The sequence below is a fragment of the Liolophura sinensis genome, chromosome 11, assembly GCF_032854445.1.
Source record: "Liolophura sinensis isolate JHLJ2023 chromosome 11, CUHK_Ljap_v2, whole genome shotgun sequence".
NCBI lineage: Eukaryota > Metazoa > Mollusca > Polyplacophora > Chitonida > Chitonidae > Liolophura > Liolophura sinensis.
In genome coordinates, this window is record NC_088305.1 from 13,230,722 (window position 1) to 13,255,414 (window position 24,693).

Sequence of the window (24,693 nt, forward strand, 5' to 3'; positions counted from 1 at the left end):
CGGCCTACCTGAGCCCACCGAGACGAACTTTCCAAAAAAACCAGCTTTAAGGACTAAACCTTCTTGGGGATATCTACGAGGCCTAGACCTCCACTTGCCTTGGGGAGGGTACAAACTTTGGAAGAGACAAGAGGCTTTTTAATCTTCCACAAAAAATCCCGACACATCCCAACTAATGTGTGCTCCTTATCCGCCGGCAAGTCAAAAACTGAGGTAACATACCACAATTTCGACATTGCCAACAAGTTTAATACAAGGACTGGCCCAACAATGCTTAGGCCTCTCTTGCTCCACCCCTTGAGGGTGCTGCCGACCTTCTGGATGCGGTCATTCCAGTTAACAGAAGCCGCGTTTTCTGCACCTTGTTTTACCTCCAAGAGTTTGACGTGATCCTGTGACCATTCAATACCCAAAGGAGTATCAGCACGACCCTTCCAAGCACCCAAGAATAACCCTTTTGACTTGGATCTGTTGACTTTGCAGCCAGACGCTTTCTGGTACTTGTTCAAGATCGCCTCGGCAATGTGGAAGTCTTCATCATCTCCCACGAAGAGAGATGCGTCGTCGGCATATTGGGAGATTTTGATCGGTTCTTCGACATCAGGGACTCTCACTCCCTTCATGTCAGAAGACCTCACAACCACCCCAAGAACCTATGCGGCCAGAACGTAAAGCAGAGGAGACAGAGGACAGCCCTGGCGAACTCCACGCTCGAGGAGAACGGAGCCACCAATAAAACCATTCACCATCCTTGCAGAATGTGGGAAAACAGGTCAATAAAGTACTGTTTTCATTCCCATCCTTGCAGTATTTGGGAAAACAGGTCAATAAAGTACTGCTCAATACTCAGTTAGGCCCGAATGGCGGGAAAGAATACCTCCTCAATATCCAGTTACTGTGTAGGCTCACTCTAAGTACATGTAAATGCAAGTCAACACAAGCAAAATAAAACCGAAGGACTAGTAAGAATAAAGACTATAAAGTACACGAGATTGAAAATGTAAAAGACTTCAGTCAAACCAGAGCAAGACAGCAGTGTGATTCTGTTTGTGTCAATGCTTAAGAAGTATCGACTTCAACAACTTTGGCACCGTATATTTAGCATACGCAGAATTAGGCTAAAAGTACAGCAATGGTAAGAGCAATTTATAAGACATCACTGGTCTAGAACGCCTAGTTTAGAAAAATGTCAATTTAGTGAAATACACGCTGAAATCTGTCATTGGTGTGATCTATCTGCCCGACCAGATAATATATAAATGAGGTAGCGTCCGCACATCCCCACAATGCAACATAAGCTCGTGGATCGCACATGTACTAACCAAACAGTATAACAAATGGACATACGATCTACCTTTCTAACGACCTAGTATTATATTACAATACGACATAGCTGATTATTTTTTTATTTATTTGATTGGTGTTTTACGCCGTACTCAAGAATATACGACAAAGCTGAAGTTACATGTAGAAGATAGAGCAAGTTGCATGGTGGACTGCATAACTACAACACCAGTACCGTGTCTGACATTTGAATTTCACTGAATGCCTCTCGTCACGGAGGTAACTCATTCAAGAAAAGTACTCGGGCATGTTTTTAGATATACTCGCGACTTGAGCGAGTGGACGAGTCAAAAGGAAACCCCAGAATGAATGAATGACTATGGTTTAACGCCACATCGGCAATATTTCAGCCATGGAAACCCAAGATAAAACTGAACATTTCATTATACACTTAGGGTCAGATATTTGTCAGTAGTTATCTGGAAGTCTTAACTACGTGCAATTGACGTCTAAAACTGCAGCACAACGTTTGTGCCGTCGGCAATAAGTCCCTTTTTAATCGTTAATAGGGGCTTATTAAAACAGATTTTAAGTGGGTCTGGGTCTTAAGTGGCATGGGTCTTAGGTTTATGAACAAGTATCTGGACACAGGTGAAACTCAGTATAAAATCGTGCATAAAAGTCATGCACAAGAAACACAAGCAAGTTGTTTCCCAATGTCTTGCTAATCTGTAGTCAATTTATACTATAAGGTATTCCATACAAATCTTGCACGTCTGGAATGTTTTAAGAGTTAAAGACCAGTCAAATAATTAAGCGATACTCGCCAGTATTGTGGATGACGTCCTGTTAGAAGTGTGTCCAAAAATATCACAGTGAGGACTTTTGTCGGTCAGCAGATTGTAGTTGTTAAAGACCGGGCCGAAGAAAAAGGAATGTCAAAGCAGACAAAACAAAATGTACCTTAGGCTTCTGTGTGCCTCAGCTGTTCGCACAACGGAAATATTTTGTATTCCCACATTTTTTTAAACACATTTTTACAGGTGGTTGAGAATCACGCACACTCCAAGTCACATGACCTGCTGTATTCTGTGGAAGACAACCCTCCCTGGTATTTGTGTATTGGACTTGGACTTCAGGTAAAACCATACGCATATATTTATGTCAGTGGACAAAAAGTACCGTGTGATACCCAGCAAACGGACTAACAGGGTTAAATCTTGGACACAAAAAAGGCGGATTTTTGTTTTAGGCTTATCGTTTCTTAGAATTGTGATTTCGGTCTCATTTAGCTTAAATATACAGGCCTGAATTATTTTTTTTAACAAAATCATACTAAAGAAATACTATAGGCTGAATCGTACGTTCGTTGAAGACCAATTGTCTTCTACGTGTATGGCGGGTTAGTTTGTGCGGGTATCAATTTGTGACCTTCCAAGACAAATTAACAGAGCATAGTGACTAAACCAAGACCAGTAACGACCTTGTGATAGTTGGAAAATGGTCACACGTAACCTCCAGTCGGTTTACTTCAACACTAATTTACTCTGTTTCAGCAATATTTGACGGCATTTGGCTCCACTCTAACTAACCTTTGTTGCTAGCCCCTAAATTCTGCATGGCGGACGACTACCTTAGCATCAGTCAGCTGATCAGCACGGTTTTCTTTGTGTCGGGCATGTGTACGCTAATTCAGACTACGGTAGGATGCAGGTACAGTTTGTATGCTTTCCTCACTAAGAAGAAACCAAATACATACACCAGAAATACGATCATTTATTTATTTGATGCCGTACTCAAGAATATTTCACTTTTACGACTACAGCCAGCATGATGGTGGGAGGAAACTGGGCAGATCTTGGGGAAAACCCACGACCATTCGCTGGTTGCTGCCAGACCTTACCACGTACGACCGGTGGCTCCGTGGCCTAGTGATTAGTGCTCTAGCGCAGCACAATGACACAAGAAGCCTCCCACGTATGTGGACTATGTAAGTCCAGCTCATACTGTCTTCATCTCGAATCGTACGTGGAAAGGTCTGTAAGCAGTCTGAGGATGGGGTTGTGGATATGATTTTTTGCCCGCTTTTCTCCCAACCATAATACTGGCCGCCGTCGTATAAGTGCGGTGCAAAACTTTAATCAAATAAATAAATGAATATGTCTGGGTAACAACGTCGGTTGGTTTGAGTAACAAACACGTGGAGGTGAATTTGGCATATTTCGTAAAAAAAAACCCTCCTGTGATAACTTTTAAGCATTTAATACGAACGTTTTTATTCTCTTGTGGATTCCGACGTACATGTAGCTGTTGTTATCATTACAGCTCAAACCATTGGAGGACATGTTGCGATGCTTTCAGAATTCTTATTTATGGACGACATGTTGGATCACGGTTTTGGGGAGCTTGCACGATTAAGATCGTCTCCTTTTTTCACAACAGATGATTATAGTTCCTTTCTCTTCATTACTGACACACAAATTGAAGTTAAGACTACTAAATAATTTGTCAGTCGCATACATCCCATTGGTTTTAATCAAGTCATTCCACGAGTTTATCTAAATTCCGGACGATGCCGAGTGCGTTCAACCCAAATTGAAAATGGCTTGCTGCCGATGAAAGAGGTACATTTGTCTTAATTATGACGTTATTGTCTTGATCACTCACAAATAATTAGGAGATGTGAATTAAAAATTACTGAAGGATTACAGGAAACGTGTTTTTGTAGCGCACAGCTTAGACATGTAGAGGATAATACACATGATGGGCAGAATTTCATGGAAAATAACGACAATCGAATATTTACAATCGAACATTTCACTTAATCACATGACACCTGCTGTTCAAGCTAATACTGGCATTTCCCTCGTGTAGTGTGAGGGTTTCAATGGTTTCACGGATAGACACTGCCTTAAAAATTCCATATTTTTCATCTCTGTTATTTCGTGATACAGAGTAACAATTTATCTCAATTGCAAATTACTAAAGTTATTTTCACTAGAAATTTTTCAAATGGTTACCTATGCGTCAAAAGGGGTCAAATTGCAAACAGAGCAGCAAAGAAAGCCAGAAACACAAATATGAGGATAAACTTTTATACTTCATGTTTATTTCAACTCATGATTATGCCATGTAAAACAAACATTAATTCCAAACTGATTAACTGATTTTCTCCTGAAAATCTTTGAGAAAGTTGACGACGAGTCAAATAAAATCTGGAATTTATAACTGCGTGATTTGAGATGATATCCTATAAATGTCTCAATGAAATAAGTACATTTGGCTATAGGTGTTTAAAAATACTTAGTAATTACATGCTTTTAACAATAATAATAACTGCACTTTCAACAACTCGCCACTTTCAATCTATACAACCCATAAATTTTCGTACTATGCAGATTGTTGGCTTATGTTCAATTAGAACGGCATAAAAACTGTCCAGGTAGCCTTATTCACTTCAGTAGGGTCACACTAAATACTTGGTGTTTCGGGTGCGGGTCTATTATTTCTTCGATATAAACCCCAGTTACGTTGGTAACATGGGGACAAAAATTAATTTGATTGATGTTTTACAATCGAATATTTCACTTATTCACACAATATTGCTGCTTAAGCTAATACCGACATTACCCGCGTGTAGTGTGAGGGTTTTACTTAGTGTTTCACGGATACATACTGCCTTAAAAATTCCTTTTTTTTGAGTTCTGTTTCTTCGTGGTTCAGTGAAAGAATTTATCTTAATTGCAATTTATTCAAGTTATTTTCCACTAGAAATTTTTCAAACAGTTACCTATACATCAAAAGGGGTGGTCTTGTAAACACAGCTGCAAACACAAAGGTAAGGATAAACTTTTATACTTCATGTTTATTTCAACTCATGATTATGCCGTGTAAAACAATCATCAATTCCAAAGAGATTACCTAATTTTCTACTGAAAATCTTTGAGAAAGTTGGCGATGAGTCAAATAAAATTTGGAATTTATAACTGCGTGATCTGAGATGATATACTCCTAATGTCTCAATGAAATAGGTACGTCTGGCTATGGATACAGTGTGTTTAAGAATACTTAATAATTACATACTTTTAACAATAATAATAACTGCACTTTCAACAACTCGGCACTTTTAATCCATACCACCGATAAACTTTCGAACCATATAGATTGTTTAGCTTATGTCAAAAAAAAACGGTGTATGAACCGTCCAGGTAGCCTTATTCACTTCTCTAGAGTCACACTAAATACTTGGTGTTTCGGGTGCGGGTCTATTATTTCTTTGATATGAACCCCAGTTACGTTGGTAACATGGGGACAAAAATTAATTTGATTGATGTTTTACAATCGAATATTTCACTAAATCACAGACAGCTGCTGTTCACGCTAATACCGGCACTACCCGCGTGTTGTTTGAGGGTTTTATTTGTTTCACGGATAGACACTGCCTTAAAAATTCCATATTTTTCATTTTCGTTATTTCGCTATACAATGTAACAATTTATCTTAATTGCAAATTACTAAAGTTATTTTCACGAGAAATTTTTCAAATGGTTACCTATGCGTCAAAAGGGGTCAAACTGCAAACAGAGCAGAAAAAAGAGCTACAAACACAAAGGTAAGGATAAACTTTTATACTTCATTTTTATTTCAACTCATGATTATGCCGTGTCAAAGAACCAATATTTCCAAACTGATTAACTGATTTTCTACTGAAAATATTTGAGAAAGTTGACGATGAGTCAAATAAAATCTGGAATTTAGAACTGCGTGATTTGAGATGATATGCTCCAAATGTCTCAGTGAAATAGGTACATCTGGCTATGGATGCAGTGTGTTAAAAATACTTTGTAATTACATACTTTTAACAATAACAATAACTGCACTTTCAACAACTCGGCACTTCTAATACATACCACCGATAAATTTTCGAACCATATAGATTGTTGGCTTATGTTCAATTAGAACGGTGTAAGAACTGTCCAGGTAGCCCGATTCACTTCTCTAGAGTCACACTGAATACTTGGTGTTTCGGGTGCGGGTCTATTATTTCTTCGATATGAACCCCAGTTACGTTGGTAACATGGGGAAAAAAATTAATTTGATTGATGTTTTACAATCGAATATTTCACTTATTCACACAAGATTGCTGCTTAAGCTAATACCGACATTACCCGCGTGTAGTGTGAGGGTTTTACTTAGTGTTTCACGGATACATACTGCCTTAAAAATTCCATATTTTTGAGTTCTGTTTCTTCGTGGTTCAGTGAAAGAATTTATCTTAATTGCAGTTTATTCAAGTTATTTTCCACTAGAAATTTTTCAAACAGTTACCTATACATCAAAAGGGGTGGTCTTGTAAACACAGCTGCAAACACAAAGGTAAGGATAAACTTTTATACTTCATGTTTATTTCAACTCATGATTATGCCGTGTAAAACAATCATCAATTCCAAAGAGATTACCTAATTTTCTACTGAAAATCTTTGAGAAAGTTGGCGATGAGTCATCTGAGATGATATACTCCTAATGTCTCAATGAAATAGGTACGTCTGGCTATGGACACAGTATGTTTAAGAATACTGTGGCGATTTTGCTAGAGACAGTATATTATTTCATATGATTGCATGGGAGGTTAGGGGTTAATTTTCTGCCTTGTCCATAACGTAGACACAGGTTTTACCGGTAGAATGTAAATTTTTATGAATTAGACATATCCTTAAATTAAATTAGAATTTTTGTGGAATATTTTGAAATATATATATATTTTTTTTTTGTAACATATAGAGACAGGATATTTTGTGGACTCATGAGAGCAAGTTGTTTTTGGCGCCTTAATATAACTTTTGAAGGACACAGTTTCCGTGGACCCCTGTCCTTTCCAACGTAAGAATTTTAATACTTGATGACTTAATTAGAACACCATATTTCACGTATAATACATTGACATGTTGAAGGAGTTTCTCTCCAAGCTTGGTGATCGGATATTGTTTGGCTAGGTTGCTAACAACATTTTTTTTTTAGCGACCTTAAGTTTGGCGAAACATCCGCCATTGTTAATATTTTGAAGTGACAAATTCGAGTAGAGTTTCCATTACTTTTGGACATATTCTTGCTGTAACAAACCACGTACGGCATCTTTCCAGTTAAAACAACATTTGTACTCACTGACTGTGGCATGATTTTGGCATAAAACGTCCTTTGTACCAAGTTTAAGACACTAAATCATTTTTTTTTGGTTGTTGTTGTTGTTTCGCCGCGCACGATCGTCGTTCACCGTGAACTGCCGTTAGACGAGGTTGTCTACTTTACGACATCCTTTAGTGTTAAACTCATATTGAAGAGTTTCAAAAGGGGTATTAACTTGCATTTGCGAAAGTAAATAGTTTCACTCCACAGGCGCATCTCCTTTCTACCTACAAGATATTGTTCATCTTTCGATTATTAAGAAAAAGAAAAAAAAATGTGCCATGACATTAGATACGCATGTACATGTATAGTATTTCTATACACAGATGTTGTTACTTTGGTATTAGCCAATCAGTGCTCTGAGTACCATCCTTGGTACTCATGAATATTTATGAGCGTAGACTATAAATACTGGGCAAATTCCCACTTTTAGTCCCAGATGATCTCGGACCACCGTCGTGTTAACATCTAAATTTCCACCTAGTTAGCTTTCTAAGGCAGGTATTTTACATGTATATAAGCAGTGTAAAGTGGTAGCTAGATAAGTTGTCAGCACTGAAGAGGGATTTCAGCTTTAGAGCATGCCTAGAGACAGTGGGACTGCTAGTTCCAAATTGTGACACAAGTGTTCCCAGGCTGTGGGACTGACTTTCCCAGGCTGTGGGACTGATATTCCCAGCCATGATTGAGACAGTATATCTCAATAGTTTGTCACTGGGATTTTCTGGACCAAAATTTTACAATTCCCAAGTATGAGCTGAAACATTTATACTGGGAGAATTTGTGCATAAGTGCCCCTGAGCAATCGTGGGACTGGGATTCCCAGTTTCGGCACAGTGAGACGCCGAGTCCCAGAATTTGGAACTCGTTTTCCCAAGTTATTACTGGACCAATTCTGGAACTGTTACTCCCAGAGAAGACCTGAAAGTATTATTTACTGATAATGTCCCCACACATGGCTGACATATTGTCTATATGACACCAGTAGGACATACCACTATCACAGCAGTACTAGGTTTAATACCTCCCTGAGATATCCCTAACACAGTTATCTGAACCATCTGAAGTACAGATGTTGTGCTTGTACACAGTACTGGCACTTATACCTATATATATATTAACATACTCCTGTCACTCTATTTTAATAAAACTGTTGCTGCTGTTTGTTGAACCTTAAAAATCGGACTTTTCTTGGTTTTTCGAAGTTCAGAGCTAACTAGTGGTTTTCCCAAACATACTACTGAATGACACGGACTGACCGAGCTGACATTCAAAAGAATCCATAGTAGCGAACGTCTCCAGCAGTATACAGATATTGTTCCAGAGTTCGACACTGGGTGATTCACGCTACCAATATTGTGCTTTCCCCTGTAGTAAATGGTGTGATTTGGAACTGGGATATCTGTATCGTTAAGAAGATATATATATAAAAACAAATCGCTACAATACTTAATAATTACATACTTTTAACAATAATAATAACTGCACTTTCAACAACTCGGCACTTTTAATACATACCACCGATAAATTTTCGTACCATATAGATTGTTGGCTTATGTTGAATTCGAACCGCGTAAAAACTGTCCAGGTAGCCTTGTTCACTTCACTAGAGTCACACTAAATACTTGGTGTTTCAGGTGCGGGTCTATTATTACTTCGATATGAACCCCAGTTACGTTGGTAACATGGGGACAAAAATTAATTTGATTGATGTTTTACAATCGAATATTTCACTAAATGACGCACATCTGTTGTTCACACTAATACCGGCATTACCCGCGTGTAGTGTGAGGGTTTTAGTTACTGTTTAACAGATTGACAATGCCTTAAAAATTCGATGTTTTTCATTTCTGTTATTTCGCTATACAATGTAACAATTTATCTTAATTGCAAATTACTAAAGTTATTTTCACGGGAAATTTTTCAAATGGTTACCTATGCGTCAAAAGGGGTCAAATTGCAAACAAAGCAGAAAAAAGAGCTACAAACACAAAGGTAAGGATAAACTTTTATACGTCATATTTATTTCAACTCATGATTATGCTGTTTCAAAGAACCATTAACTCCAAACTGATTAACTGATTTTCTCCTGAAAATCTTTGAGAAAGTTGACGATGAGTCAAATAAAATCTGAAATTTATAACTGCGTGATTTAAGATGATATGCTATAAATGTCTCAACGAAATAAGCACATTTGGCTATGGACACAGTATGTTGAAAAATACTTAATAATTACATATTTTTAACAATAATAATAACTGCACACCCAACACCTCGCCACTTTCAATGTATACAACCGATAAATTTACATACCACGGAGATTGTTGGCATATGTTAAATTCGAACGGCGTAAAAACTGTCCAGGTAACACGATTCATTTCACTAGAGTCACACTAAATACTTGGTGTTTCAGGTGCGGGTCTATTATTTCTTCGGTATGAACCCCAGTTACGTTGGTAACATGGGGACAAAAATTAATTTGATTGATGTTTTACAATCGAATATTTCACTTATTTATCTGATGTTTGCTGCTTACAATAATACCGACATTACCCGCGTGTAGTGTGAGGGTTTTACTTACTGTTTTACGGATGCACACTGCCTTAAAATTGCACAATTTTGAGATGTTGTTTCGTGTTTCAATGTCAAACTTTATCTTAATTGCAATTTATTAAAGTCATTTTTCACTAGAAATTTCTCAAATGGTTACATATTTGTCAAAAGTAAAATGACGACAACATATGGGTATTTCTGAATGATAAGCTGGGAAGAATGAAATAGATTTCAGATCTATCCTGATGTTTACTTTCTAAATGCAAACTGTCTGTCTTGATATTCGTTTTGATTTAATGTCTCTTGAAATATGTTAAGCTGATGGTAATGCTATTGTACCTGGCGAGGGCTTCTTCCAGCTACACATTTACCTGAACATGGCGTTAACCAAATGCAATAACAAACTGAATTCTAAGGAATTTGTAATGAGCTTTCAAGAGTTCAAGCCGAAGACTGAATACAAGACCTCACACCCAGTCAAGGGGCACAGAAACAGGGCTGACTTCATAACACTTTACGCAGATCACCACACATGGTTTGTCCCTTGGGAATTTTCCTTTAATTTCACCAAAAGTGGGTACATTTACCGAAACGTAATACAAGCAAACAGTACTTACGTATCAACATTCTAAACAATATCATGAGATTGCCTTTTTCTACAGACTGCCCATCATTCAATCAACTTCGTTTCCTTCGTGACTCCGGCCATTGCCATTCTATCCCTGCCAAAGTGGTGCTGTCCGTTCACTGATGAAGGTAAGGCTAACTCACTAAGGACCGTGTTTGTCCCTGTGGTTCGAGTCAATACTTTCAGAATTAGCTTGCTTAACCCCTACCAGGCATACATTTTCTCTTCAAATATATAGCACCCCCAGTCGCATTTAATCGTAACAAATGCCATACCTTTATCTTGATGTGTATTCTAATCTCACGTTAGTAACCGCCCTCGATATCGGAGAATCGAACAAAAACCAATAACGCCACCGGCACTTTCCATCCTTCGTCCGCCCCCTATTAGGAAATTCCGGTCAGAGAATGTATGGTTTCAAGGATAATGGCGAGTGTAACATAAAGTTACCGATGGATTTAATGTTTTCAGTTGGCTCATTCTTCGTACAGAGTACAGTCACGACCTTAGCATGGGATTGCTTCCACATGAGATACCCTTCAAAACTTCTGTGTAGAATTTGTTACAGTTAGAGGCATTGCGCGCTGGAATTGCTTCGAGTCAACTTCAGCCTTGCATGTGTGATAAAATTAGTTACAAAACACAACTACTGTCAAGAATAAGTATATATTCGTGCCGTGCATCTTTTGGCCAACAAAAAACAATTCAAATTTCTGTCTTTAAATCAATGTAATTTATCCTCAGTGCTCTAACGTGATCCTAAAATTCAGACAAACTGTTGTAATTTCTTCTGTAAACTGGTAGCGTATTTTTCTAGAATAAGGTAGGTGTCGTGAATGCGTGCGTATTATGTTTGTCTTCCTATCCAACAAGGACAAAATTATCAGTGTTTCTATTGTTGCCTGAGACTACGTGGAAATAAATCATTTGTGATACCTTGTCTGCTTTCAACATTTGATAATTGTCATATCATTATACACTGATACCGAACCAACGAGTACCTGATCTACAGTGTATGACCTTGTGCTCAAAACTGCATGATAAATACCTGCATAAAAAACTGCATGTTAAAATTTAACAATTTTAAATTCATACCTATGACCTTGTATTCCAATTGCTAGAAGAATGCTCTGACACTGGGCCACTTCAGTGCAGGAACACCACACACTTATACATCAGTCTGCACGTTAATCACAGTAGTAAACCAAGAATCCAAACCATAGTTCAGACTCCCAGAGATCCATTTCGTTAATAAAATTAGCATCACAATCTGTAAAAAAAAATGTATTCATTTATATGATTAATGTTTCAGGCCGTAATCAAAAATTCACTTATACGATGGCGGTCAGCATTATGTTGGAATGAAACCCACGACAATTCGTGGGTTAAACAGAAGAAAATAGTTACCTGAAAGTAGACGTAGTGGTCAGTTTCGAGTAATGTCGGAATACATACTGTCAGGTGTAATGTCCCATACATCAAACCTACTAAATGTTGTTCGCAACACTTGAGGTATAGCCTATCGACACTGATTAATTATAAGTTTAGTCAAAAAAAGTGTTCTTTGAAATAAATTTTCTTCCACTATAAACGGTGCTAACTAAGCGTTTGACAACTAAATGTTAAATACATAACGTAATGTTTCTATTTTGAGATAGATCGCTGTGGTATGAACGAGACGGACCTACCGACTGTGGGCAGTGAAGAACATCAGTACATGTGGCAGGCGAGAATCACTGAAGTAAGCATGTGCAACTAAATTTATATTAGCAGTGGTAAATAATCATGTCCTTGACCTTGATAAAAAGTCAACTTACCTGTCTTCAAACATTAATTTAAAAGTTTAACCCGCACAATTGTGTATTACGAGGCGTGAATAATTGAATTTATTTGAAAGAATTGTCTGCGGCCGTCATTTTATTCAATCAGGGATGGGTCACGTTCATGCAATCCACTCGTAAAGGGACGGCTGCTTATTTGTTTCACGCGGAAAATTTCACTGGCCTTTACAGTTCGGACCTGTCATAATTTTATTATACACTGATTCATCAGGTCACTCGAAGTGTAGACATGTCAAAGCCTGCGTCTACTATAATTGAAGAGTACTCCAGCCGTTTGGACTTTTGAATTGACGTTCGCCATGTTTTCAGTTCAAGTTTCCAAGTCCCGGCATGGTACATGTTGGTTGTTTGAAAATTTCTTCCAACGGTGCCTTTCCTTGAGAATTTATACGAGTTTTTGGATTCAACTGAAAGGGCACAGTAGGCAAAGGATTTCGTTGTCAAAATTTTATTTTTCAAATAGTACTTTGCCTTAAGTTCGAGCATTAAACATGGTGGACGTTAGTTGGCCTTTTTGATTCCAAATTCTCAACGACTGGTATGTTATTAAAAGATGTTTGTACGTTTTCACATCTTTTAACGCGAATATCTTGTGGAAAGTATAGCACGGTTCGTTCGTTCACACCCTTTGAATTCGAGATCTAACGTCACTTCATTTGATCTCTCTAAAAAAAAGACCGTGTGAGCGAGCCGTTCTATTTTATTCGAGGAATCGATTCGCAACATTATATCGTGTGAATGCGGTTTTAAGCTGTATGATTGAAGTAGCCGACAGGGCCAATCAGGCCACAGGATATTGCTGATTTGGTTATGATTTAAAAGGAAAAGACCGAAGTAGTAAAAAATCGAAGTAGGTATCACTAAATAGGCCACATAAACTATGCATAAATATACTTTCATTTATTTTCTTTTAGATTTTTGTGACGAATTAAAGACGTTCACAGATTTAAATTCTAAGTTGGGCTTTATGGACTATACTTTTGGATCTCTGACGTCACAGGAAGCTTTTCCAGCTCTAATCACAACCCTGACTGTTAGAATAATGTATTTAGACATGAATACAAGATTACTGAAATAATGTTCTCAAGACTTCCTTGCTTCAGGAAAAAAAGGTGATGTGATGTCAGAGTTTCTAGATGCCGTCTGAATGGCTCATGAATCCCACCACATTATCGAAATATTTGAATGCCTTTCAACACTCTTAAAATGTGAAGATATAAATGAAATTCTGTTAAACCTTAATTCGTATTTTAGCTTTCTTTCACCTGAAATCATGATAAGTAAGATGTGCCCAACAAGTGGGCTGTTGTTCTTTTTGATCATTTCATGAACCTAACCTTTGTAGAAGTCGCCAATTCTTGAGTATTCAGCGATAAAATCATTGGTAAGTCCAGGGATATAATTATTGCCATATATAGACATAGGTATGCTATTGAAACATTTGATTTCTCCAAGTTCACCGCTGTATTTAGATATAACCGGGCTATTTACATTGTTGCACTTGTAATTTGAATTGAGTGTGACCGTGGATTTTAACTGTATAATATAACTGAAAACGTACAGCAGAGTAAAACCAGAGCAGCAACGACAGTGGGATAGTTGGCAAATGGTCACACATAACTGGTGAAATATGACTACAACATAGAGAGTAAAACCACGGCAGCGACGACAGTGTGATAGCTGGCAAATGGTCACATGTAACCGGTGAAATTCGGCCTCTTGTCAGTTTACCTCAGTCAGGGTTTTATTCTAACTGTTCATGTAAATACATACATGGTAGCAATTAACACGCCCCCTAGCACAATGGCTTAAGCAGAATTCGGTAAAAAAAAAAAGAGCAGGGATGTTAATTGCAATTTATTAGACGTCACTGGTTCAGAATTACTAAAAATTCGGTGATCTCATCACAATTAACAGACACCTTATATCGCTGTTTCCTTGTGAATACCAATTCCCATCGTATCAGACGTTTGACATTGTGTTCGCAGATTCAAGGCGCTATAGTGGTTTCAGCTTTGTTCGAGGTTGTGGTTGGGTTCAGCGGCTTGATGGGCTTTCTCTCGCGCTTCATCGGACCGTTAGCTACAGTCCCTACCGTCAGCCTTATTGGACTGTCCTTGTTCAAAGCTGCCTCCAATCAGGCCTCCGACTATTGGTGGGTGGCTGTTCTGTAAGTTGTTTAATTTCTTACAATTGCAACACAACTCATAACAGTATTCGCCTATGGTAGTCACGTTTACCTTTGGAGAAAAGCATTTTTTTTACAACAATAGGAAAATCCGAGTTCGAACTTCTTTGAAGGTAAAAGAATTCAGCTGTATCATGTCATCAATAATAGGGGTGTCATTTGTGCCTTATTATTATCGCTGTGAGACAGATCATGTGTAAATTAACGTCAACAAAATTTGCAAAAAAAAAATTGCATTTTACACGTGTTATGTTATAACGATTTTGTCGGCCTGTACGTCTGTCCGTATTCGTGTCCGGGCTAGAACAGTTTTCTGCGTAGAGTTTAAATTTTTGGTAGATACATACATACACAGATGACAGTGCGTCACGGCTCACATTTGTCCATTTCTGCAGTTGTCATGGTTACCAGATTGCCATTTCCCAAGATATATATCATATAAAAAGATATGATTTCGTGTTCGGGGTATAACTCCAATAGTTTTCCACAAAGAATTTTCATTTTTGGCGGACACACAGATAGCGATGTGTCTCGAATCACATTTGTCCATTTTTGCAGTTGTCATGGTAACTAGATAGCCATTTTCCTTATATATACTACATCAATAGAAATGATTTCGTATCCAGGCTACAAGTCCAACTTTTTTCAGCATAATGTTGGATTTGCACTTGCAATGAAGATTCCCCTCAGGGATTATACTCACAACAATGCTGCTGGTACTCTTTTTATGCATTTCAAACAAATGCATTTGTTGGGACGTGTGCTGTGTTCACCTGGGGCCGGTTTCACGAAAGTATAGTAAATGGCATAAGTCGGGTATTTTTTTACCTTACGAAGCCCTGCATAGAGTGTTTCTATGTAAAAAAATACTTGTCAAGCAAAACATAATTGTAGTATCATGGTCTTTCAGAGAAACACATTTGCTTTACCCCCCCCCCCTCCCCCCAACAAAGAAACAAATAACTCAGAGGTTTCGTGAAACCGGGACATGAACTCTTCTTGACAAGTAGTACGATACAGTATGTTTTTGGACCTGTAGTGGTGAGAGTTCGATCTCAAAACTCGAACCAGTTTTCCCAGTATCTCCGTGGCTTATCTTTTCCTATACCAATATACAGGAAAGGTCAGGGATGTGGATTCGGCCGATTTGCCCCCTTGAAATTGTTTCCTGTAACTATATCTTGTTTTGGTCTTAATAGTACTTTACAACAAGAATGTGCCACTGCCAGCCCCCTTCTGGTTTAAGTACAAGAGAAGCGGGACTTCTGGTGGTATTCTTATTTCGTAACGCGTAAAGACTGAAAAATCACACCTTGTCTGTTTTTCCTTATCTTTCCTACGCATATTCTCTTGGACTCTTCCCCGACATTTTTTCTTGTACATGTACAAAAGTCAGTAGTCAGAATGATGGCTTTATATCGCCAGTAGCATGGTGCAAAACCACTTTTCATTAATTGAAATTTCATTATCCTCAAAATTGTATTATCCTCAAAGAAAGCACCATCTCTATAGTTCTACAAGCCGTTAAATTCACACACAAACACCGCAATGATTTATTCCAAAAGAAATATTAAAATTATCTCGATTTTTTTTTATAAAAAGAATTAGGTAAATCATCTACAAAAATAAGTGTTACTAAATGTTATCTCTGTTTAATGTATCTTAATCTGAACCAGTTCATTACAACGCAACCATCGCTGGCCAGAGGCTTGGTCGTTACTTCATTGTACTGTCTTGAACTCAGGTTCTGCTGGGAATCTGCCTGTCCTGGTTGGTGTGTTACATCCTGACGGTAACCAATGCGCTCACCTCTGACCAAGAGGAATGGGGGTACCGGGCTAGGACAGACTCTGGGATATATGTGCTGAACAACGCCCCCTGGTTCAGGTTCCCTTATCCAGGTTAGTCTTTCCTTTTGTTTCAATCCGATATGAATTATAATTTCAATAATTCAATAACGGTTGAATTAGTTTTGCATTATTTCTGTAGAAACCTATTGTTGTCCGTCATTTGTCGATTCTTAAAGCACAGAAAAATACACAGTACAGGTATATGTCTTTGACATGACAAACGTACATGGTAGTGCTCTCACCGATCTTAAGATTTATTTATTTATTTGATTGGTGTTTTACGCTGAACTCAAGAATATTTCACTTATACGAGGGCGGCCAGCATTATGGTGGGTGGAAACCGGTCACAGCCCGGGGAAAACCCAGGACCATCCGCAGGTTGCTGACACATCGCGATCTTACGAGTAGCCCTTGAAAAAATGATGTATTGTCTATAAACACCTACTGTTTTCTGACTTTTGTTTCCCCTGAAAGTCATGGTCTACGCCATAAAACATACGCCGTAAAGCGGTCAGTCTGGGTGCAGTACATAATAACCTTCGATCAGGTTTCCATTGTCCGCAGAATCTATGCGTCAAGTCTGACATTCATGTACCACACGCAAACCATAAAAGGGCGTTCCAAATCGATAATTTCAAGACCCACTTTCAAAAGTTACCGAACAAACCATTTCACCGAGGAAAATATAGTTCAACAAAGTGCTCTCGACGAGGATTATAATTGCTTACCTATCCTCTGTACCATATAATGTTGCCTCAGTTATGTTGTAACCATGATCCGTGGGATTTGTAAACACTTATCCCGTAAATTATTTTCAGGTAGAATATGAATATGGGTGTCTCAGCCGCGAATTGATTTCAACCGTTTATGAAAGTGCCATGTTCATGAGGCCCCTTACGCCTACAAAAGCGTTATTGTCGGAGTGGCTAAGATTGCTGGTACTGGTTGGTTTCACAGGACAGAGGATTCTTGTAACTTCGGTGTCGTCCAATCAGGACACAAACCGTACATTATAAGTGAACTATTCTTGAGTATCCGGCGATACACCAATCAAAGAACTAATATGATCTCGGCTGGGAGACAATTCTACACGTATAGGACTGTCTGTAGGCACGGCTTAGTATATAGCGTCAATGCTGGCTTTCAACTTAATTCTTCATAGGCCATTGTGCGAGGAGGCGTACAAGTTGTTACTATTTAAGCACTTACGTGAACGGATCGAATACATCTGAGGTGATTTCAGAAGACAGTGTATTGCACCATTTGCCAACTATGGCACTGTCATTGGTCTTCTGGGTTTATTCCGTACTGTTGTTTTCTACATCCAAAATTCAGTAACTTTTCTCTGAAACCTGGATTTGAGATTTATTGATTGTTACCATTAGAATTGGAGAGAGGTTGTCCAAAGTAATATACCGTGTAGGGTAGGAAGAATGCTTGCTGAGCTCACAGTTTAGATGATAAGAATTAAGTTATTAATTCGACAACCAACATCCCTTTGAGTGTTCTCTTTCAGACATGAAGACTGCTCATATTTCAGTTTATGGCTTTCCAGACTTTAAAGTGCCGCATTTTTTTAAATGGCAGGGCAGTGGGGTGCGCCTGTAGTGACTGCGGCTGGAGTGTTCGCTATGCTGGCCGGTGTACTCGCATCAATGGTAGAGTCCATAGGAGATTACTACGCCTGTGCCCGGTTAAGCGGTGCTCCTCCACCACCCGATCACGCTCTTAACAGAGGTAAATGTATCTGACCTTGCACTCCATACAGAGGTATAAATTAAGAGATACATAAATCACAATGACCACGAGACCGCTTCGGTGGCGTAATGGCTAGAGCAACCACCTCGAAGTCTTGATAGTTGGGATCAAAACCGGGTCAGGACATACCAATAACTTTAAAAATGAAACTTGTTCCGGCATCGCTTAGTACTTAACTTTGAGAGGTTAGAGCTATGAAACAGGACTGCTTGGTGGTGTTGTCCGTATAACGTGAGAATACATACGTACACAAACCTAACAGCTCCTGTTCGCCATGTCGCTGAAAAACTGGAAATTATGACGTGAAAACCAAAGCATACATGTCAAAACCAAAGCATACATGTCAAAACCAAAGCATACAGGCATACATTATACATACATACACAATGGTCACAACAAATATACGTCCTTGAATCAAAAAGACACTACACAATAGTATGTATCTGGGATAGAGATAACCGTAGGGATGGTCAGTCTGCGAGATGATTTCTGTCTAATCAGCTTCAAAATGGATCCGTAGTTAATTACACATTAATGGACAGAACAACATATCATCAGAACATAACGTTGTTCTAAAGCTAAGGATGTACTTTTATGGCAATGACAAAATGAAAATCAGCAACTTTTTTGCTGTACTTTTTTGACACATTGTATATGTTTAGTGCCTTTTTTGTACGCTTTAGCTTAGAGTTAACCTTTGAAAACAAATGCGCACAATGCAATAGCCTTATACAATGTTTTGATTTTCGCACTCTACCAGTAAATACAAAGTAACAAATCTTGAGTAATTTCCCCGTCACTTCTTTTTTTACTACAGGGATCGGATTCGAGGGCATTGGTTGTGTTCTAGCGGGGGTTTGGGGTTCTGGGAACGGCACAACTACCCACAGCGCGAACATCAGAGCTATTGGAATCACCAAGGTAAAGGATCCTAACGACGAATCAGACATTCGTATACAAGCAGTCAACCAGAATGGACATCCCTTGTCATTAATCACAAAGCCAATTCCCAATGCGACGTTTACCATAAACCAACAAAGAACTAAGAAATTATATATAGTACGAAATTAGGACATAATCATGCAAAGAGAAGAAGTCAACAATTTTCAGAGATGCGGGAAAGACGCAAGGTGCGTTCTAGGCGAATGAATGAAATCAGTATTAAAATCATGTACCGTGCCAGTATGTAAGTTATTGATACCAAAACATGTATCTCACTTGCGCTTTGATCCCAACTGTTCCAAAGTGGCGATATTCAACGTGGCGATATCCAACGTGGCGACCTAATTTAACAAGATGAGTATACAGCCCCTAAGCCCGGGTCAAGCGGAATTAGATAATTATGAAGGTGACCTACCGGAATATATTGTGCTGACTTGTAAGACAGAAGCCTTCACATTAGTGTACGTTTCCTCCTTACACAGTTCACTGAGATGCCAATTCAGATATCCGGGTCAGTATTTGGTGATGTCGAGTTTTTAAAGGGGCAAACACTTCACATTTGACATGAATTTTTGGTTATATGATCAACGTATAGCATTGGAATACATGATTTTAACAGTGTACACAAATTACTTACATAATTTTAATTAATTTTTCCACCTTTAGCGTTACTAATTACCATAAAATGTCCCTCACAAAATGGATACACATATTGTAGTCGTCTGAATTCCAAATATCTTTGCTCTATGTTTTAGAAATTTTTGCAATTTTATCTTTAGTTTCACCGTGAAAGGTTGAACATAAAATCTGATTTCTAAAATCTATTTAAAAGTCAAAAGGTAAAAATCTAGCGATAACATCTGTTGCAAATGACAATAAGCTCTTTAATTATCCGCTTCACTATCGACTGTCACTCCAGAAAGTTGCAATAATCAGTCTTATGTTTGGTTTTCAAAATCTTGCTGACAAGTCCATCTGATAAAGATTAGATGTTGCTTTCTTTGCATAACATAGTTATTATATTAACGAAAACCTGTCACGTGACGCAAGTGACATGCTGTGACGGAGATGACACTTAATAACAAAGAGGCAAAGTTTCAGTAGTTATTTGACCTGACTTTGATGCTTTGGAATGAAATGAAGAAGTAACAAAGACGGCGGTATGTAATTCACTTACAGATGCATGCGTGGATCTTAAGTGTACATATACGTGAAAGGTCAACAAAAGAGGCATGGGTAATATATCGTTGTTATTATTAGAAATAACATGTCAAATGAAAAGCTGTAGATGTGCTCTTTATAACCCGGTCAACAAATATGAGTTCAGGAGAGGAGTCAGAAAGAAGAAATTCCTTATGTTTTTTTGAGGGAGGGGCGGGAGGGGGGGTCAAAGGATGTCAAATGAGGTCATTTCTGAAGTGGTAAGAATTGTCACCGATTTACCGATGTTGTTCCAGTGTACTGCTGCAGTGTGTTTTAGCATTCCTGTAAAGTTTTCTTCCATCTGGGTGTGTAAACCCGCCTAGGGCACCGCTATTGTGAATCACAATACGTAGTTCATAAAATACCGATCAAATGATGTTTTTTTTACAATAAAATGTTAGTGCTGTCCGTTCGCACTCTTTAGCTGTATACATGATACAAAATGGGCGCATTTCCAGTGATTCGACCAGGCCATGATTTTAAAAAATGTTTGTTGCGGCTAAGGTGTTTTGAGTCGCTAAATTCGGGCCAACTCAATTCCCCCCCCCCCCCCCCCCCAGAAATGTGAGAATTTCTTTCTTCGGGAGACAAACATTGCCTAACACGAACTACTGCACTGTTCCGATTTACAAAAATTACGTTCGTTATTATAGGTTTGCTCTTACTGGAGTCATCCATTACGTTACAGCACATTCTTCTTCACACCACGAATGTAGATCCCAAAAATCTAACAATGACATCGTTTAAAACATAATGTTTTGCAGCCGATAGTCACAGATCCGTTGGACTTACCATTTAATACCACTAGTCAGTGTGGCTCAGTACTGCTCGATACATCAGTGCATCGTTTGATCATTTGACCCACATTTGTGCGGCTATTACCTTGTAATCCCGCACTTGCACTGTACAATCACCAGACCACTTTAAAACCCCGGGTTCTAGGTTTTTAAGTTGTTATCTTTCGGAAGCCAAACTTTCTTCAAAAACTTTTTTTGAGATTTGATTAAGACATATATAGTTTAAAGAGGTATACCGAAGATTTTTTTTGTAAAAATCTGTTTCGCTGAAAATCAATATCAGATCAAATTTTCTCCATTTATCAAGTATAGAGCAAATTATTACTTTTCATTAAGTAACAGACTTGTACCTGCATAAGACTTGTATACAGTGTTGTATATACATATATCTTCGTACGCAGCAAAGTATGTGTGTGCGTTTGTGTCGGTCTGTCTTAACAGACCAGCCATGATGTATCAATAGCTGTCACCTCCATAATGGGAATTGTCATCTGCTTCACGCAAAAATGTGACGTAAAAGACCGTGACGCAGATTACAGAAAACTATGTTACTGGCTTGTGTGAGTCTGGTAGATGCCGTAGCAGACAGTACTGTTACGTCGTACTATAGAGGTCAACCTATTTTGTCACTTAACAGACGAATTTTGGAATCAACATGTAAATAATTTCATGCCTTTGGCCGTTCATACATGACAAAGAAATGTGAAAAAAGCTGCACCTGAAGTAAGAAGTATAAACTTTTATAACGTATAAAATATAATTGGTGTTTTATCGTTTTTATGGTTGTTCAGTCCTATCGTTTTTATGGTTGTTCAGTCCTACAAGATCATTTTTTGTAATGAAATCAGCATAATCAGAATTATATCAGTCAGTGTGTAAAGGTTTCGGAGGATAGGCTGGGACATGTTATATTGCCATGCACAAGTGACTTTCGAGGCATAAAAAATTATTACAGTGAGATTCCAACGTTTAAGTATGTATTTAGTCTCACAACTGTATTGGGCTGTTAATCAAGGTAAAAACTAGTCCAGATCCGAAGAAGTCAAAATAAATGTGATATCAAAACCGAAGGACATGAATGTGCAACATTAGCCATGCAAGACCTTGGTACTAGGACCTTCATACGCTATTTGTTTCTTTTGGGTGTGTTATTTCTGTCATAAGGCGTCTGTATTTCCTTGTAGCGAATCAGTCCCTAATGCAGGCTTCCCCATTATGCTAGTGAAATTACAATATTGCCCATGTTAATGCTCTTACGGGAAACTCTGTGGCCGAGTTGTTAGTGTGCCAGCGTGAGGCAATGACTCTATAGCCTGTCACCATTGCGGCCGCATGGAGCTCAAGTCCAGCTTAAGCTGGCTTCCTCTCCTCTCGTACGCGAGGAAGTTTGCCAGCAACTTGCACATGGCTCCCCACGAGCTCTGTCCGTTCCTCCCCCCCCCCCCCGCCATATTGCTGGTTGTAGTCGTAAGAGAAATATTCTTGGGTACAGGGTAAAACCAAGTTTAATGTAATACAACAAATTAAAAGCTCTGGCGCTATAGGTTTTCAGGTTGGCAGTCGGTGGGTCATGCAGGCAGCTGGTTTCACAATGATACTGCTTGGATGTTTGGGCAAATTCGGGGCCTTGTTCGTTACTATCCCTACTCTCGTCGTCGGCGGGATGTTCATGATCACGTTTGGTAAGATAACTCTGAAACTGGGCGGCATGACAGTTTTATCTGAAGACGATATATCTCGTAGAGATCACGTAGTTTTAACGAGGTGTCGTATTGGGCATTTTCGTCTGACTCACAATTTTTTTCTTGATGGGCGCATGTTGGATGTGGTGTTCAATACGGCATCAAATCAATCCTGTTTGAGTGTATTCTACACAGCCAACTCTATATATGATTTGTTTGACAGCTTCGCTGGCGATGCTGCCATAGAATATTTGTAGTAAATAGTTATTATAAATATTTATAGATAAAAAAAAATTTTTTTTTAGCCATATCGCCACGATATGGCTAAAATATTGCCAATGTGGAGTTCACTCATTCATTCATTCACTCAAATTCAAATAATCGAATGTGTTCATACTTAAGAGGATGAAACAAAATCGTTGTTTTTAATCACACAGCCGAACCTAGTCTTGTAACAGACATTCTTTGTTCCATACAAATGCAACTCTGTCGGTAAGTATGTGTAAAAATTTAGAAGTTTTATACGACCACAACTCGCACGCTTCCGTAGGCAATACCCTTAATTCTACACGAGTGACGCCTAATAAATTGTAATTGACATTATTGCCTTTTTTTTTTACCTACTTCTGCATGAATCATGATTCGCGGGGGAGTGTAATTTACTACGGTTCAAGCATTTACAGTTAGACTGAAAGCTTAAGTGAGGTAAATTAACAAGAGGCCATATTTCACCGGTTACGTAGCTTAGCCAGCTTATACACTGTCGTCACTGCTGTGGGATTTCTCTCTATACTGTACGTCTTCATTAAATTTTAATCACCTTAAATAATCACATACACTCTAAGGATTCCTTCGCCGTCATATGACTGAAAAGTTGTTGAGTACGACGTTAAACTCCAAGCACTCAAGCACTCACTATATTTATATTACAAATATAATTTATAATACACTAACATCTTTTTATAATTTTCAGGAATGGTGGCATCGGTGGGACTGTCCAACCTCCAGTTCATGGATCTCAACTCGTCAAGGAATCTTTTTATTCTCGGGTTTTCTATTTTCTTTGGACTGAGCTTACCTGACTGGATCAGTAAAAATCCTACCGCCATTCAAACAGGTCAGTACATGTCCGGGCGATCTGGCGACTTGTGTAAGGTGATGAGTTTCACAAAAATGGCGTTTGTATGTGCAGCTTAATACAGTTTGACAACGTGATGTGTGTGTGTACCTGTGACGTGAGTGTATGAGTCGGTTGTATCGGTCAGAAGCACCATACGCCCACTATAAAGTTTTAAAAATCTGCTTATGCTGCGGCCTAAAAGCTAAATGGCAAGGTTTGAAATTTGTAGAGTTCTAACATATATTTTAGTTGTTTTTACACACTATATATGACAAAGTAATCCTGTGATTGGAGATGTGATTGGAGCCACATTTCACATGATAAATACAGTTTATTGCTCACCAGTCAAATGTGCAACAGCTAGCGGTATACTTCAAATCATGCGTCAGGGTCCTCCGTGGCTTAGTCCGTTAGCGCGGCGTAATTACCCAGGAGTTTCTCACCAATGCGGTTGCTGTGAGTTCAAGCCCAGCTCATGCTGGCTTCCTCTCCGGCCGTACGTGGGAAGGTCTGGCAGCAACCTGCGGATGGTTATGAGTCGTGGGTTTCCCCCGGGCTCTTCCCTGTTTCCTCCCACCATAATGCTGGCCGCTGTCGTATAAGTGAAATATTCTTGAGCACGGCGTAAAACACCAATCAAATAACTAAATAAACCAAATCATGT

The 24,693-nt window shown here is 38.6% G+C and overlaps 1 protein-coding gene across 1 annotated transcript in view; it reads left to right on the top strand.

Annotated features, from left to right (window-relative positions):
• Positions 1–24,693, top strand: part of LOC135478093 (solute carrier family 23 member 1-like) — a 39,275-nt gene that overhangs the window by 10,914 nt on the left and 3,668 nt on the right. Inside the window, exons 5-13 of the mRNA XM_064758364.1 lie at positions 12,307–12,389; positions 14,478–14,659; positions 15,236–15,243; positions 15,717–15,847; positions 16,422–16,578; positions 18,115–18,264; positions 19,103–19,206; positions 22,780–22,909; positions 23,883–24,026. Of these exons, the coding sequence (XP_064614434.1) occupies positions 12,307–12,389; positions 14,478–14,659; positions 15,236–15,243; positions 15,717–15,847; positions 16,422–16,578; positions 18,115–18,264; positions 19,103–19,206; positions 22,780–22,909; positions 23,883–24,026 (1,089 nt within the window). The remainder of the gene's footprint in view (positions 1–12,306; positions 12,390–14,477; positions 14,660–15,235; positions 15,244–15,716; positions 15,848–16,421; positions 16,579–18,114; positions 18,265–19,102; positions 19,207–22,779; positions 22,910–23,882; positions 24,027–24,693) is intronic.